The sequence below is a fragment of the Podarcis muralis genome, chromosome 3, assembly GCF_964188315.1.
Source record: "Podarcis muralis chromosome 3, rPodMur119.hap1.1, whole genome shotgun sequence".
Lineage (NCBI taxonomy): Eukaryota > Metazoa > Chordata > Lepidosauria > Squamata > Lacertidae > Podarcis > Podarcis muralis.
In genome coordinates this window covers 67,615,911-67,630,304 of record NC_135657.1, presented here as the reverse complement: position 1 = coordinate 67,630,304, position 14,394 = coordinate 67,615,911, and the positions used below count along the sequence as shown (strand labels likewise).

General features: G+C 39.8%; 1 protein-coding gene across 9 annotated transcripts in view; it reads right to left on the bottom strand.

The window, feature by feature from the left end:
* The window catches only part of FAM184A (family with sequence similarity 184 member A), a 65,089-nt gene that overhangs the window by 38,693 nt on the left and 12,002 nt on the right, over positions 1-14,394 (bottom strand). For all 9 annotated transcript variants that reach the window (XR_013392267.1, XM_077926047.1, XM_077926046.1 and 6 more), the window contains one exon: positions 4,833-5,687. Coding sequence is in view for 8 of the 9 variants with exons in the window: in XM_077926047.1 (XP_077782173.1) it covers positions 4,833-5,687 (855 nt within the window). In the remaining variant the exon portion in view is untranslated. The remainder of the gene's footprint in view (positions 1-4,832; positions 5,688-14,394) is intronic.

Genomic DNA, 14,394 nt, shown 5'->3' with positions numbered 1-14,394 from the left:
CATGGGAAGATATGTATTTATTTATTGCACTTATATCCCACCTTCTTTCCTCCAAACTCAAGGTTGTGTACACAGTTCTCCTCCTCCCCATTTTATGCTCACAATGACCCTGTGATGTGGGTTAGGCTGAGCGTTAGCAACTGGCCCAAGTGAGCTTCATTGTTGAGTGGGTCTTTGAACCCTGGTCTCCCAGACCCTACTCTGGCATTCTGACCACTATACCAAACTGACTTCGGCAGAAGGTACATTTAGATCTACCCCAATCAACGCAGAAAACAATACAATGTTAAATGTAATCCTTTCCTTTTACATTTGATGTGGCTGGGTGAGTGTACAGGCCCACAGGCCTCACACTCCATGATGAAAACAACACACACACACACACACACACACACACACGGAAGCAAACAAAAATACTAAAACAGCAACATGACAAACAATCATGTTGATAATAAGATAATATGAAAAATAGAAGACATTTTTCTGAATGGAAAGAAGGGACCAGACAGGCTTCCACCATCAGGAAGGCTGTGTTCTAAGTACCCATCAAGCACAACTCAGGTGGTGCATTTTTAAATTGTATGGCCATTCAGATAAGTCAGAATAAATGTTCCAGTAATAGTATAGACATGTTGGCATTCTGCCCTGCCAGAAAAAAATGCAATTTAATTAGAACAACATATTAAGTTCCCATTACAAAAATGAACTTTATTAAAGAGAATATGCCAACTTAAAAAGCAGCTTACAAGGAAAAAGGCATGACTAAGCTATGTGTGACTGATTGCAAATCAGTGTTATGTATTATGCATGCTCAATATATAATTTTTATCCCTTTTTCAAGCCTTAAAGCTATGTTAGATGACAGTCATAGAAAATTGATAAGTGCTTAAAGTGCACAGAGACAGAAGACTGAAAATGCCATTGTACTAAATATTAATGACTGCATTATTTAGCACAATATATATCAAATTTGCAGGAAGAATGGCAAGAAGAACCATTTCTTAGTCTTTGGGGCTGGGGGAGGTAAGTAAATCAACATTTAAAACACATGCATTTAGTCCCATGCGGAATAAAAGCAGGAGAATTGGCTAAGAACTGTCAAGTGATAACTAATTAGAAAAAGATGTTCAAGAACTATTAGAGTTCATGACTACACCACAGAAGTGAGATTTCAGTGAGGCAGCCTACATAAAATGAAAAGAAGAAAGCTAGAATACAAATTTAAGTTTTGAGGTAAGGATAGAAGAGATTTTAGTAACTTTTAGTCACAAACAGCAAAATCCACCAAAGTCTCATAATCCATTATTGGATACAAAATAGGTTAAATTGCAAAAAAGTTTATTATTAATATTACTCACTATGGTAAATTTACATACCACCCTTCATGCATAGATCTCAGAGTGGTTCACAAGATAAAAACACAACATTCATAATAAAAACAAGAACAAAACTAAAACAAAACAATAACTCCCCTCCCCCTATCCGCTTCTTAGTTACACTTAAAAATACAGTGGTACCTTGGTTTAAGAACAGCTTAGTTTATGAACAACTTGGATTAAGAACGCTGCAAACCCGCAAGTAGGTGTTTTGGTTTGTGAACTTTGCCTTGGAAGCAGAACATGTTTCGCTTCCTGTTGAGTTTGTTCCATTTGTAAATTGAGTCCCCTGCGGCTATGGGAAAGCACACCTTGGTTTAAGAATGCTTTGGTTTAAGAACAGACTTCCGGAACGGATTAAGTTTGTAAACCAGGGTACCACTGTAACCATCCCATCCCAGGAGAGTAACTCTTTTGGCATGCATGTTTAGTTTATGTGCTCATCTGTTCAAAACAATGGAGAACCCAGTAGAAGGGTAACAACCTTTTACCATGGAGGAGAGGGAGCATGTGACTGCAAGTTCACACACACAGCACTAAACAATGTTTTTGCATAATACAGTGGTGCCTCGCAAGACGAAATTAATTCATTCCGCGAGTTTTTTCGTCTTGCGGTTTTTTTCGTCTTGCGAAGCACGGTGTCGGGAAAGTTTTGGAAAAGCTTCAAAAATCACCAAAGTCTTTAAAAACCTCAAAAAAGGCTACCACCGCGTGCTATGAGTTGCTCCTCAAAGTCAAGTCGCAACTGTATTAACGGTGTTAAGAAAAAGGAAAGAAACTTGCAAGACGTTTCCGTCCTGCGAAGCAAGCCCATAGGGAAAATCGTCTTGCGAAGCAGCTCAAAAAACAAAAAACCCTTTCGTCTAGCGAGTTTTTTGTCTTGCGAGGCATTCGTCTTGCAAGGTACCACTGTATGTAACTAGGATGCAGAGGATCAAAAGATATTTTCTGAGTTCACTCCATTGCAGCCCCCTATGTAGCATCTAAAAGCCACTCCTTTGGGTAAGGGCAATGCTCTTATAAAAGGTAAAGGTAAAGGACCCCTGGACAGTTAAGTCTAGTCAAAGACAACTATGGGGTTGCGGTGCTCATCTTGCTTTGGACCAAGGGAGCCAGTTTGTCCACAGACAGCTTTCTGGGTCATGTGGCCAGCATGACTAAACTATTTCTGGTGCAATGGAACACTGTGATGGAAACCAGAGTGCACAGAAACACTGTTTACCTTCCTGCAGCAGCAGTACCTATTTATCTACTTGCACTGTTGTGCTTTTGAACTGCTAGGTTGCCAATAGCTGGGGCAGAGCAATGAGAGCTCACTCTGTTGCACGGATTTGAACCACTGACCTTCCGATCAGCAAGCCCAAGTGGCTCAGCGGTTTAGACCACAGTGCCACCCGCTCCCTTTTGTTCTCTTACCATGGCAATGGCGCCTACCTGTGAGGTGCTGGAACGGAGTTCCGGTGAGTTCAAGCTGAAAAAAAAGTCCTGGGTCAGGGGACCCCCTAAAATGGTGTCCAAAGTGAAGCTGGTGGCTTCAAGCTGAGGCTGGGAAATTGGTGGGGTGGTATCCAGTGCTCCCATTCCAGCAGTGCAAGAGATGTGTGCAGGTTGAACAGAACTTTTTATTCCTCTTCTCCCCTGCACTTCCCAACCTTAAAATCAGCTTTGGAGGATTAGGAGACTCTCCAGAGAAGATTTGGGGAGCATGGGGAGGAGGAGGAGAAACATCAGCAGAACTCCACTGGCACTGCTTTGGATACAAACCCAAATTTGTTGCATCAATATAAGTGCCATCTGCTTGCCCAAGGGGTCCCTGGATCAAAGCCACCAATTTTAACTGTTAATTACTTCATATTGTCATTTGCTTTCACTGTTAGAAGAAAATCTACTGTAGTTTCACCTGGAAAAACTGTATCATAGTTTTGGATATAAACTTGAACAAATGCCATATTTAAATGTTTCACCCTCTAAATCTACTGTAAGGTGAGGAAGGCAATGTGTTTCTGCAGCTAGCACAGCAACAGGCCCTTCAGCAATCTAAAGTCCCAAAGGCAGGAGGAAGGAATAGCCATCCTCAAAAACCATCAATATGGTAAAGCAGAAAATAGAATGACTGGATCCTTTATATCAGGAATGGCCAACTGGTGCTCCTTTAGTAGGAGTCATCCTGCTGTTTGCTTCAACCTGTCTCCATCTCAGCATGAGAGAGAGAAGCAGTACATGACTGAATGTTAACAGAAGGGCACGTGAGGAAATTCTCTATTTAAGGTGGGGAGTGTTGGAAGTGCAGCTAACTCAGAAATAGAAGCTTTCATGGGGCTTTTTTGCATGGGTTATGCAACTTCCCAAGCAATCTGATGTGAAAGTAGAGTTACCCATGCCAAAACAGTTGTGTGAAACTTTTAAAATAGCAGTAGTGCATCACTCTTGAGTGCTAGGTTGAGGGATTCCCAAGAGGCTTCTGCATTTAGGGCCATTATGAAGGCTAATATGCAGATATGTTCCATGCACTGCTTTTGGTTTGGGCAGTACTACTTCTCAGACAACTTGCAAGGGAAATAGCAGTGCCCAAGTGAACAGCACCCCACAAGGCACTACAGAGACTCATATTGAATGTCCTCACCTTTCACACTGAGAGGGCACCTGCCAATTTCAGCATGGGGACATGAACCTTGCTCTGAAGGTGTCTGGATCTCAAGCTGTTTGGTAAGGAAGCATCTGGTACAACATATGAAAGAAGCTGACGATAACAGCTTAAAACCTCACAAGCAAGTAACTCAAAATTATTTATATGTTTTGGATACAACCGTGTCATCAATTAGCTTCACATCTTTTTCATTTATTTCAACTAAACTTGTGTGTAAGTAAATTAACAAAGTAGGTTTTTTTTAATAAACAACTATCTTTGCACAACTTTTACAACCTAAATACCAAAAGCAGCAGAGTCAATATTAGTTTCCATATAGTAAGGGACAAAATCAACCAGAGTTTGACATTCCCCATCTGACTCAGATAAGAAACTAAAGGCCACTTCAAAACGTTTTATCTGTTTGTTTGTTTGTTTGTTTGTTTGTTTGTTTGTTTGACAAAGAAACTACTTTTGTGTAGAAAGAAACTGTTAGCTAAAATTCATGCACACATAAATTATTTCCTTGCATATTCAATATATGGAACACCCAGTAAAACACTCTATCCCTTAACTATACACAGAAGCATTGTAATGCTTTTCACTACGTGTAACCACTTTGTGCTGAGGAAAAGCCCAGCAACTGAGTTTTTGAGATCCAGTATGCAATAAGTCATTTATCATGTATATAGGAAAGATGTGAAATAGCCAAGTGGTAGTGACAAAGACTTGAAACTTCATAATCAACATACAAATGGTGAACCATCATTACTTCTTACAGGTTACATTACTTTTGTTCTAAACAAATAATGTAACAATACTCATCTCACCTGCACATTGTTTTCTGCTGTGTTGAGTGCTACTTGAAGTTTCTGACATTTTTCTCGTAGACCACCTGCTTCATCCTGTACCATCTGCAATTCAGTCTTAAGCTTTCCCAGGTTTTTTCGTAAAACAGATTCTTGGCTTTGAAACTCCTTTCTTAGTTCTATTTCCTTCTCTTTGCAGGTCTTCAGGCTTTCAGCTGTAAATAGCTGCGACCTTTTCATAGTATCAAGTTCATGCTCATAGAAAGATTGAGCTTTGCTGAGTTTACCTTCATAGTCCTCAATTAGCTTTTTTCTTTCCACTCTTAGCTCTTCAACTTTGGCATTCAGTTCTTCCACATCCCGCCTGTGTAATTCTTCTAACTTTTCCTGTCCCTTATTTAAAGTAGCATTCTGGTTCTGATGGGTCTTTACAAGTTCCTGGACCTCAAGTCTATGTGCAGCTCTTAGTTCTTCAAGAGCTGAACGTTTATCCTTTTCCAACTGCACTTGTAATTGTATAAAACTCCGCAACCTCTCCTCAAACTTCTTTCTAATTTCTTCTACTTCCCGTGACATAGTTACTACACGCTGAACATGCTGAGCTTCTGCACAAAGTTGCATATCCTCAACTCTGTCTTTATATGCTTCAAACTCAGTTAAAGCTTGATGCTTCATCTTTTTATGATCTTCCAATGACTCTTCTAAAACCTGGATTTTTCTTTTGAGATCCATTTCCTCAGAAACTTTACTCTTATACTGCAGAATCTTTTCTCTGGTTTCTGCAATAATTTGTTGGATTTCTTCTTCATGAGCATCTTTGAGGGCTTGAATAGCAGCCTCATGTTCATCATTCTTTGTGTTCAAAGCATATATTACCTGCACAAATACACATATAAAAGATTACTTCATTACTCAGAAAAAAGAATTTCAAAATAATCTGACAGGACACTTTGTGGCATGGTACTGAAAGCCACATGTCATTAAAAGTGATGTTTTATCGTGCTATTAAAATGACAGCAAGTACAAAGAATACATTAATATTAAAGAATAAGTACATTAAGTTAGCAAAAGCAAAAAAGGCTTGACTTCTTTTTGTGATAAAGGTAAGCAGGAATGCTAGCAAAACGCTTTGAAACTAAACAATACCTATCAGTTACATTTACAAATTTCATTATATATCTTTGTTTAGCTAAAATATACATATATGGAGCATCTCTCTTCCTCTGTGCCTACTTGTCCCTTAATATCAAGCAGAGAGACCTTCCTAGAGACCCCTTTTGGAAAGGGAGTGATGGGGACTCTGAGCACAGCTTCTCAAGGCTGGCCAGAATCCTTTGGAGTCATCTAATCTGGGGCGCAATCTATCTTTGAAAAATTCAATCTATCTTTGAAAAATGCTAAATTCTTTACCACAGCTTTTCCCTTGTAGCAAAGATTTACATAGGTCAGATTTCCATATGCTGAGTCCAGACATTTGCTCTGGAGATATTAGGACAGTCTCCCCATTTTAGGCATAATTTACTGTTTCCCAGTCTAGGGCTTCTAAGTGGCCAATACTTTTTCTTTTTTCCTCTCCCCACCTCTGCATGTCCCTGAAATTATTTTTTACACATCTTCTGAAATATCTCCATTCACACTCAATTCGTGCCTAATTCCCCCCCCCCCAAAAAAAAACCACCCCATGGTTCTTTCTTCCCCCCTCTTTCTAGATTTCTTAAACATGACCCCTGGACATTTTTCCTCAGAGGCCTTGTCCCTCTTTAACCAACAAACTTCTTTTGCATCCTAGCCACCTCTATCTAGCATGCAAGGAGCTGCTGGTGCTAACATGAGTCAAACCAAAACGTTTGCCAAACACAGCTAAGGAGCAGAGAAGGCAAGTAAGAGACACTCAACAGCACGTGGCACTGAGATCCACCTGAAAATGGCTCAGGGTTTACTAGCTGGTCCCACTGATTGGCACAATCCATGACAACACTTAAATATGCTTAAACACACCAATTTCAGTGGGCTTCAGTAAATCAACTATGGCCACCCAAGCCTGGTTTTGTGTTGATTTGTAGCCAGTCCTGTTTCTAATATTCATCTAAAAGGCAATTTTGGATGAAACTAAAATGCAACCGTACATACATCATTTGCAACTGTGTGTGTGTGTGTTTAAAGGTATGTGAGGGTACCAACGAGGCTTTCTTCCTGCAACTTGTAGATTTTGGCAGGAGAGAGGTCTTGGTCAAGACCATAGCAGAAGTGGAAGGTTTGTACCAAATGGTGTTACTCAGCTTTTTATTAGAAACCCCCAAAAGTTATTAAGCTTTTTTTTTACAAAAATGTGAAAATACCACAATTTTTCAATTGACTTCCTATGATTCAGGACAAAGTACCACATTTTGGAAATTCCCCATGAACATCAATGCTGCCTTTGAAATCCCAGTAATGGCAGCCCTATGCTAGGTTCCTAATAAAAATAGCCCTTACATACCTATTTTTTTAACTGGCATATTTGAAAATGAGGTATTCAACATCATGTCTGATTTGCGTCCAATAGGTCTGTGTTCAACTGGAGTCCAAAAGAAAGATGGAGAGCCCTGAAGAGACTGGAGGTGCAAAAGGGCTTTGTTTATGCTGCTTAGCCTCCCTAACAGCTGATGTGAGGGGTAGCACAGCAGCAGTAGCAGCATCAGCAGCAGCAGCTACTGACACTGCTTTTCCATTCGTCCTACAGCCTACTGCCAGCTCCCAGAGCTTTAATTCTAGTTGTTGATATTTTTGAACACAGTATTTTCAGATTAGATTGAAGAAAAAGCGAAAGAGAGAGTATTTAAAGGGTGCTCCCCACTTTACACAGTTTCACTTACGTGTGCAGGGGCCCAGAACATAACCCCCACATAAGTGGCAAATTGCCTGTACAGTAGTTTAAAAAATGCATTGTGTTGGACAAAAAGGAGTAAGAACAGTGCAAAGATTGCACTAGACAAGAATGGAAAAATTGTTCAGTTTGTGATCTACTCTGTATATCAGACTTTTAACATAGACAAAGATTGCTTTGATATGGTAAGAAACACAAACGCAGCTGGGCCACTCATGATGCAAGCCTCCCCCAAAGAGATATTAAGAACAATTTCATTTCTGATAGGCAACTTTTTTCCACCTCACTTCAGTTCTTACACATTAGCCCTGCAGGAAAGAAAATACTCCAAGTATTTTTTTCTCTCAACCCTAACAAAAAGGAACGATAAAAGCATGCACTGTATAATTTAACAACCTTGAGTAGTCTAGCCATTACAAAAAAAATAAAAAATAGAGAGTAATAAAATGGAAGACATTTCTTATCGGAGGCTGTGCTCCTCAATGCCCTTCCTTCATGAAATCCCTGGTTTATTTCAGAAGCACTGGCATATTTATTTAAATAATGCAGCTGTTAATTTTTGAAAAACCTGACTCACAGCCTTTCCTTGCTAAGCCTACACTGTGCCTTCCCAAGTGTGGGAAGGGAGCCAATGAGCCAGTGGCTTCAAGTTCCTAGCTTTCAGAACTGGGCCCGGAAGTAGTCCACAGTCCAACTCCTTACCAATATACTTTAAGCTGGGTGAAACTTGAACAGGTACTGCTTTGCCTTGCTACCCATCCTTTGAGGCATTAACCTTAGAGACTTTAGACTTAAGGGAAATGAGTGACCAAATATATACATCAGAGGTACCAATCCTCCAATTTCACATGGCTGACCGGTACAATGATCGTCAGATTCATGGCTGACCAATGTCATGAAGATTTCAATGCTAAGGTGTAAGATGAAAAGTAGTATGTAAAGTTTAAACAAAGGAGGGAAATGTTGGTAGTGTATATAATTATAATGCATTTAATACTTCTAAACGGTTTTAATTTTGTGAACAACATTGGGAGGGGTTGCACTAGGCAGGCTAAAAATTCACACATGAATCTAGACACAGACATAGCACAGTACTTGTACTATATTTTAATTGGTTTTAAGCTGTCCTGTTCATTTCACAGTAGCTTAACATTATTTGTATAAATTCATATTTTGCACATAAACTCACATGACTTTAGGTAGAATTACTATGTGCAACATTAGAAACTACTAGCAAAGGTTATCTACTCTTTTATTGGATTCATATCCCACTCTATCCCAGGGGCTCAGAGCAACATAAGTTTCCCCAAATGCTACTACTTCTGCCCAAAGAGTTCACAACCTATAAAAGAAATTTACATTTACAAATCACACTACTTTAGATTTAGACTGTCATATGCCTTGGGATGAGTCTATACAAACTGGTTTAGATGTCTGAACATTTATTGCAGTCAAAAGCCTTAGGACTCTCTCCCGCCTTGTTTGGCAGAAAAACAATTTTTACTCCAGAGCAGATGGCATATTCTTGCATGATCAACTGTAGACGGGCCATTATCTGCTGCTAGCAATCTCATCAACATGATGCTCTTTTCATCCTGACTAAATCCTATGTGTTGTCCTGCCTATACAGTGGTACCTCGGGTTAAGAACTTAATTCGTTCTGGAGGTCTGTTCTTAACCTGAAACTGTTCTTAACCTGAAGCACCACTTTAGCTAATGGGGCCTCCCGGTGCTGCCGTGCCGCCAGAGCACAATTTCTGTTCTTATCCTGAAGCAAAGTTCTTAACCCGAGGTACTATTTCTGGGTTAGCGGAGTCTGTAACCTGAAGCGTATGTAACCCGAGGTACCACTGTAACTGCTAGATCATACCAACTAGGATTTTTTTCAGCCAGAACTCAACGGAACTCAGTTCAGCCACCTCTCAGGCGGGCGCTATTGCCGTGCTAAGAGAATGAGAGGTGCTCATGGTGAGTTCTGGCACCTCTTTTTCTAGAAAAATAGCACTGATACCAACCATAGGGTAAGATGCTGAAGTGTACATGCAGCTATGCCTCAACAGCATACCAAAATATTTACCATAGTGCTACTTTTTATTTATTAAATTTCTATCTGGCATTTTATCTGCTGCTTTGCATGACATCTTCCGGGGAAGAAAAGACTAAGGACTAAGGAGACAATCCAGAATGGAGTCCCTAAGATGGTTGAATGGTACAGTATCTTGTATGCCTCGTTCCAGCAACTCCTGCAGCCAAGCTAAAGTTTTGGTCTGCTTTCCTTTGGTCCATATCAGTGAGGCAAAGAGAAGGATTTTGTCATCTGGTCAGCCCAGGAGCTCCATACACACTGCCCAGGCAAAAACAATGTGGGAGGCAGCAGTTACAAGTTACCAGTCTCTGCAGCAACAGCAGGTGCTGTGATTCTCCAGCAATTTGACTTCACCCCCAGAGGCACACTCCATTGTCTCTTGACACAGACAGATGCCAATAACAAATCCTGCCTTTCCTCCAAAGAAGAAGGGTGGCAAATATGTCAATACTATAAACAATACAATTGCAGGGTGGCAAATATGTCAATACTATAAACAATGCAATTAAATCTTCTTTAAAAATTTAAAATTGTGTTGCGTTAGTACTGGAGTACCATAGCCTTGTCAAGAGTACACCATGTACCATGGTATTCCACAGCTCTTGTAGCCTAGCTTTGGATAGACCTTCATGTAGGTCCAAGCCCCAACAGCCTGAATACAGGAATCGCTTGGGAATCTAGCTCCTTTATACAGAGATTTGAGGCATTTAGCACTGGTAATACTGAATACAGTACTATTCATGCAGGATTCTTGTGCTCAGAGAGCAATAAAATCGCAGCTAGAACATGACTTCATTATGTGGTACAGAGGCTCCATACTTTGTGTAACACACACACACACACACACAGAGAGAGAGAGAGAGAGAGAGAGAGAGAGAGAGAGAGACCTACAACACACTCTGGTATCTAGGTTAACTTGTGATATAGAACAGATGCAGTTGTATTTTCATTTCCACTATTTTCAGTCATTTGCAATTCAAATCCACAGAGAATGCTACATTCTTGATAAAAAGATTACAACCCTACATGAAAATTTTTGCAGCTACTGAAATAATAAATGAAATGACAAACAACCACAGAGCTCACTCTATTTAACCTTTGATACAACAAGCTATTGAACAAAAGAATTTTTTGATTCCCTGTGCCTTTTCAAAGTATGCATTGTGTTAGATCTTATTTTTTCAAAATGTCATGTAACACATATTCTGTAGCTGCAGGGTGTGCCATCCATTCCTCTTAGCCAATACAAAAATTATACACTTGCATTACCAATGCTTTAGTGTAGTTATTAAAATACTTCCTTTTCTAACACATAGAAATGCATGTACAAGTGTTATCTGTAATACCTATTCATATCTACTCATAAAATATTTCCCACATAATCAACTAAAATTAAAATTTTCCTTTTTAAATCTTTTAGTCAAGAAGAAATCTTAACCTGCACAACATTTGATGTTTTTCTTTTCTTTTTTTAGCAATCAGAGCCCTCAGTCATAAGGCATGGTTGGCAAATCACACTAACACAAACTTTGGCTTAGTGAGACTCTGTGGCTCCTAAAGAGGAGTTTGCAGTCTCTTTGCTCCACCTTTTGCTACTTCTCTAAGCCAGAGTTTGGCTTAGATTTAGAATGTTATCCAAACCTGAACTGATGCTTAAGCTATCTCTTCACTAACCACAAGCTACAGAGGATGACATAATTAGAGTATGGCAGGAAAAAAACCTAGGGAGGAGCAAAGTTTTCTTAGCATGTTGTGCAAGCCAGTCCATTGTTTTAACTGTTGTTGAAAATAATTACCTTTCAGTTTAAAGAAACCAAAATAGCGCAGCACCAGAAAAATTTAATGTCACCATACACCATACACAGTAAATAACCATACACCATACACAGTAAATAAATTTATGTACTAGCTCTTCAATATGAAATCTAAAAAAGACTAGGTATTGTTAACAGTGATATCCAAGTACAAGATGCTAACAAAGTTGAGCTATTCTGCTTGAAGGAAAATTTCAAGAGGTGGATTCAGTTACATTTAAAAAAACCAATGAATAACCCCTGATTTATCATGTTAATCACTCCCCCACCCTTGAATCTCAGATTTACAAACAAAACTGCTATATTCTTCCCAACAATGAAGGGGGTGTATACAGAAATAATCAACTTTACACAGCCTGGAACTAGTAATATACAGGAGTGTACAGAACAGGTTACTTTATCCTTCTCATACAGCCAATCTTCCCTATGGTATCTCCCTCTTAACAATAGACATAAAATGTTCCCTCAGTACTTTCTATATCACCCTTCTTCACATCTTCTTTAAAAAGTACAATTTCTTCAACAAAATTAATGTAGCAATTTGTCCAATTCCATAGCATATGTTATACCAAAGATCTGTGTTATTTTCTCCATCCAAAGTATTCTGGAAGCTCCAAAGCTCTGGAGTTCAAATAAAATATACTGATATTTCAGGGGGGGAAAGGAATGTAGGGGTAGCAGGTAAGACGGCAAATTTGCGTAGTTCATTTTCAGCACTTTTGCCTTCCAGTCAGGGATTCTGAATGTTTTGCATATATGCATGGCTTTTTGTTTGTTTTAAAACCTTTGGTCAAAGAAAATAGGTCTCTGAACTGTTACTTTTATGTAGTACTTGCTCAGATAGTTTAAAAGAGGTCTGTAAAAGTGCTTTAGGTGTCACAGTCAGTTCTGCTTATATCATACTTCTTTCCAATCCAGTCTTCACCTCAGGCTCAGCTTTAAGTTTGAAGGATATAGACCAAGACAAGATGGGGGAGTGTACAAGGAATTTTTTTAGCCGCTTACAAGTATCTGTCATGCAAGGTACATACAAATAGTATGTATCAATGAACATGTGTGTCATTTCATATTTGTTATTCACAAAACACATTATTAGGTATTTCTTAATCTTTTTTCAGTAATGGCTTCAAAGCATCATATATTAACACAATCAGTCCTGTCTTTATAATTGCCATAGGCAATTTCCACTTGGAAGACATGGTTTGCAATGAAAAAAAAGTAGATAGACATTAGGACCAGGTTGACACACGTCTGTGTAAACAATTTTCCAGTATATGGATGTGAGTTTATGAAATAGATGCTGCAGAACGATGGCTAGCAGCCATTTTGGAAAATATACTTCTGCTAATCTTCTCAGTGTTTTTTTCCATTCCAAACCATGTCATGCAAGTAAAATTGCTGTAATCACTTTCCTGTGGAAGTCTATTAAAAGGAAAGAAATGTATGTTGTGAGTTAAGGCATTGAATATACTGAACTTCCTAGTCTTGCATTCCTTGTTAAAAGCAAATCACAACTTTGATCATCTGGAGAAGTACTGCTAGTGTAGCCTTATGAGGCTTTGCCCTCGGGTGGGAAAAATATTGCGCCTGGGAAAGGGAAGTGGGAGTCAACAGACACTCAAGGAATAGTTTAGGAGAAAAGGCTTTTATTTCTACCATCCATGAACTGGTAGAAGGAGCAAGTGTGATAGTCCACAAAAGCATGCACGAGTTCACAATCATGTGCACAAGCATATATACCCTTCTAGTTCCCTCCTCCTTTCTCCTCCCTCAGGAGTCCTGCCCCTGAGTTCCTCTGAGCATCAACAGAAAGCTCCTGCTTTGGGACTCTTTTGGGACTCTTGGCGCCCTTCCCAGGAAAGGGGTTTCAGAGTGTTCAGATATGTTTCAATCTCTTGTTCTGGCATGGTTCCCGGACAGAAAGCAAGTTGCAATGTGGTTCTGAGAAAGGCCTGAGAAGACAATGGGCTCTGTTCTCTACCTTATTGCAATCATTTTAGTTACAGCAAGCGGAATGTTTCTGATGCTTAGCTGCTGAGAAAATGATTTTGAAAAGCTTTGAGAAGCTTTGAGCCTGCTTTGGTGGGGGGTGACTTCGGGCCTAGGTGAGGTCACCTGTCCTCACCTTCCTTCACTAGTTGCCCTACATTTTACAGAGGTCTAATAGGCCTCCAGGGATGCGGGTGGCACTTTGGGTTAAACCACAGAGCCTAGGACTTGATGATCAGAAGGTCGGCGGTTCGAATCCCCGCAACGGGGTGAGCTCCCGTTGCTCAGTCCCTGCTCCTGCCAACCTAGCAGTTCGAAAGCAAGTCAAAGTGCAAGTAGATAAATAGGTATCACTCTGGCGGGAAGGTAAACGATGTTTCCGTGCGCTGCTCTGGTTTGCCAGAAGCGGCTTAGTGATGCTGGCCACATGACCCGGAAGCTGTATGCCGGCTCTCTCGACCAATAAAGCAAGATGAACACCGCAACCCCAGAGTCGGTCACGACTGGACCTAATAGTCAGGGGTCCCTTTACCTTTAATAGGCCTCCACTAGAAACTGGGGATTTAGTGTTACTGATCTCAGGCTATGGAACATTGTTCTATCAGAGATTTTGCAGGCACTCTCATTTTTCATTGCCATGTGTCCCTTGAAGAACTTTTATATAGACAGGCCTATACAACTGTTTGAATTAATTGGTCAGCCAGTCATTTTTATCTGTTTTGTACTTTTTTTAATGGTGTTTTATATTTTATTGTATATACTGTTGTACGCCCATGTTATATTGTAAGAATTGACAATATAAAACACTTCTTTAAACAAACTTTTAAA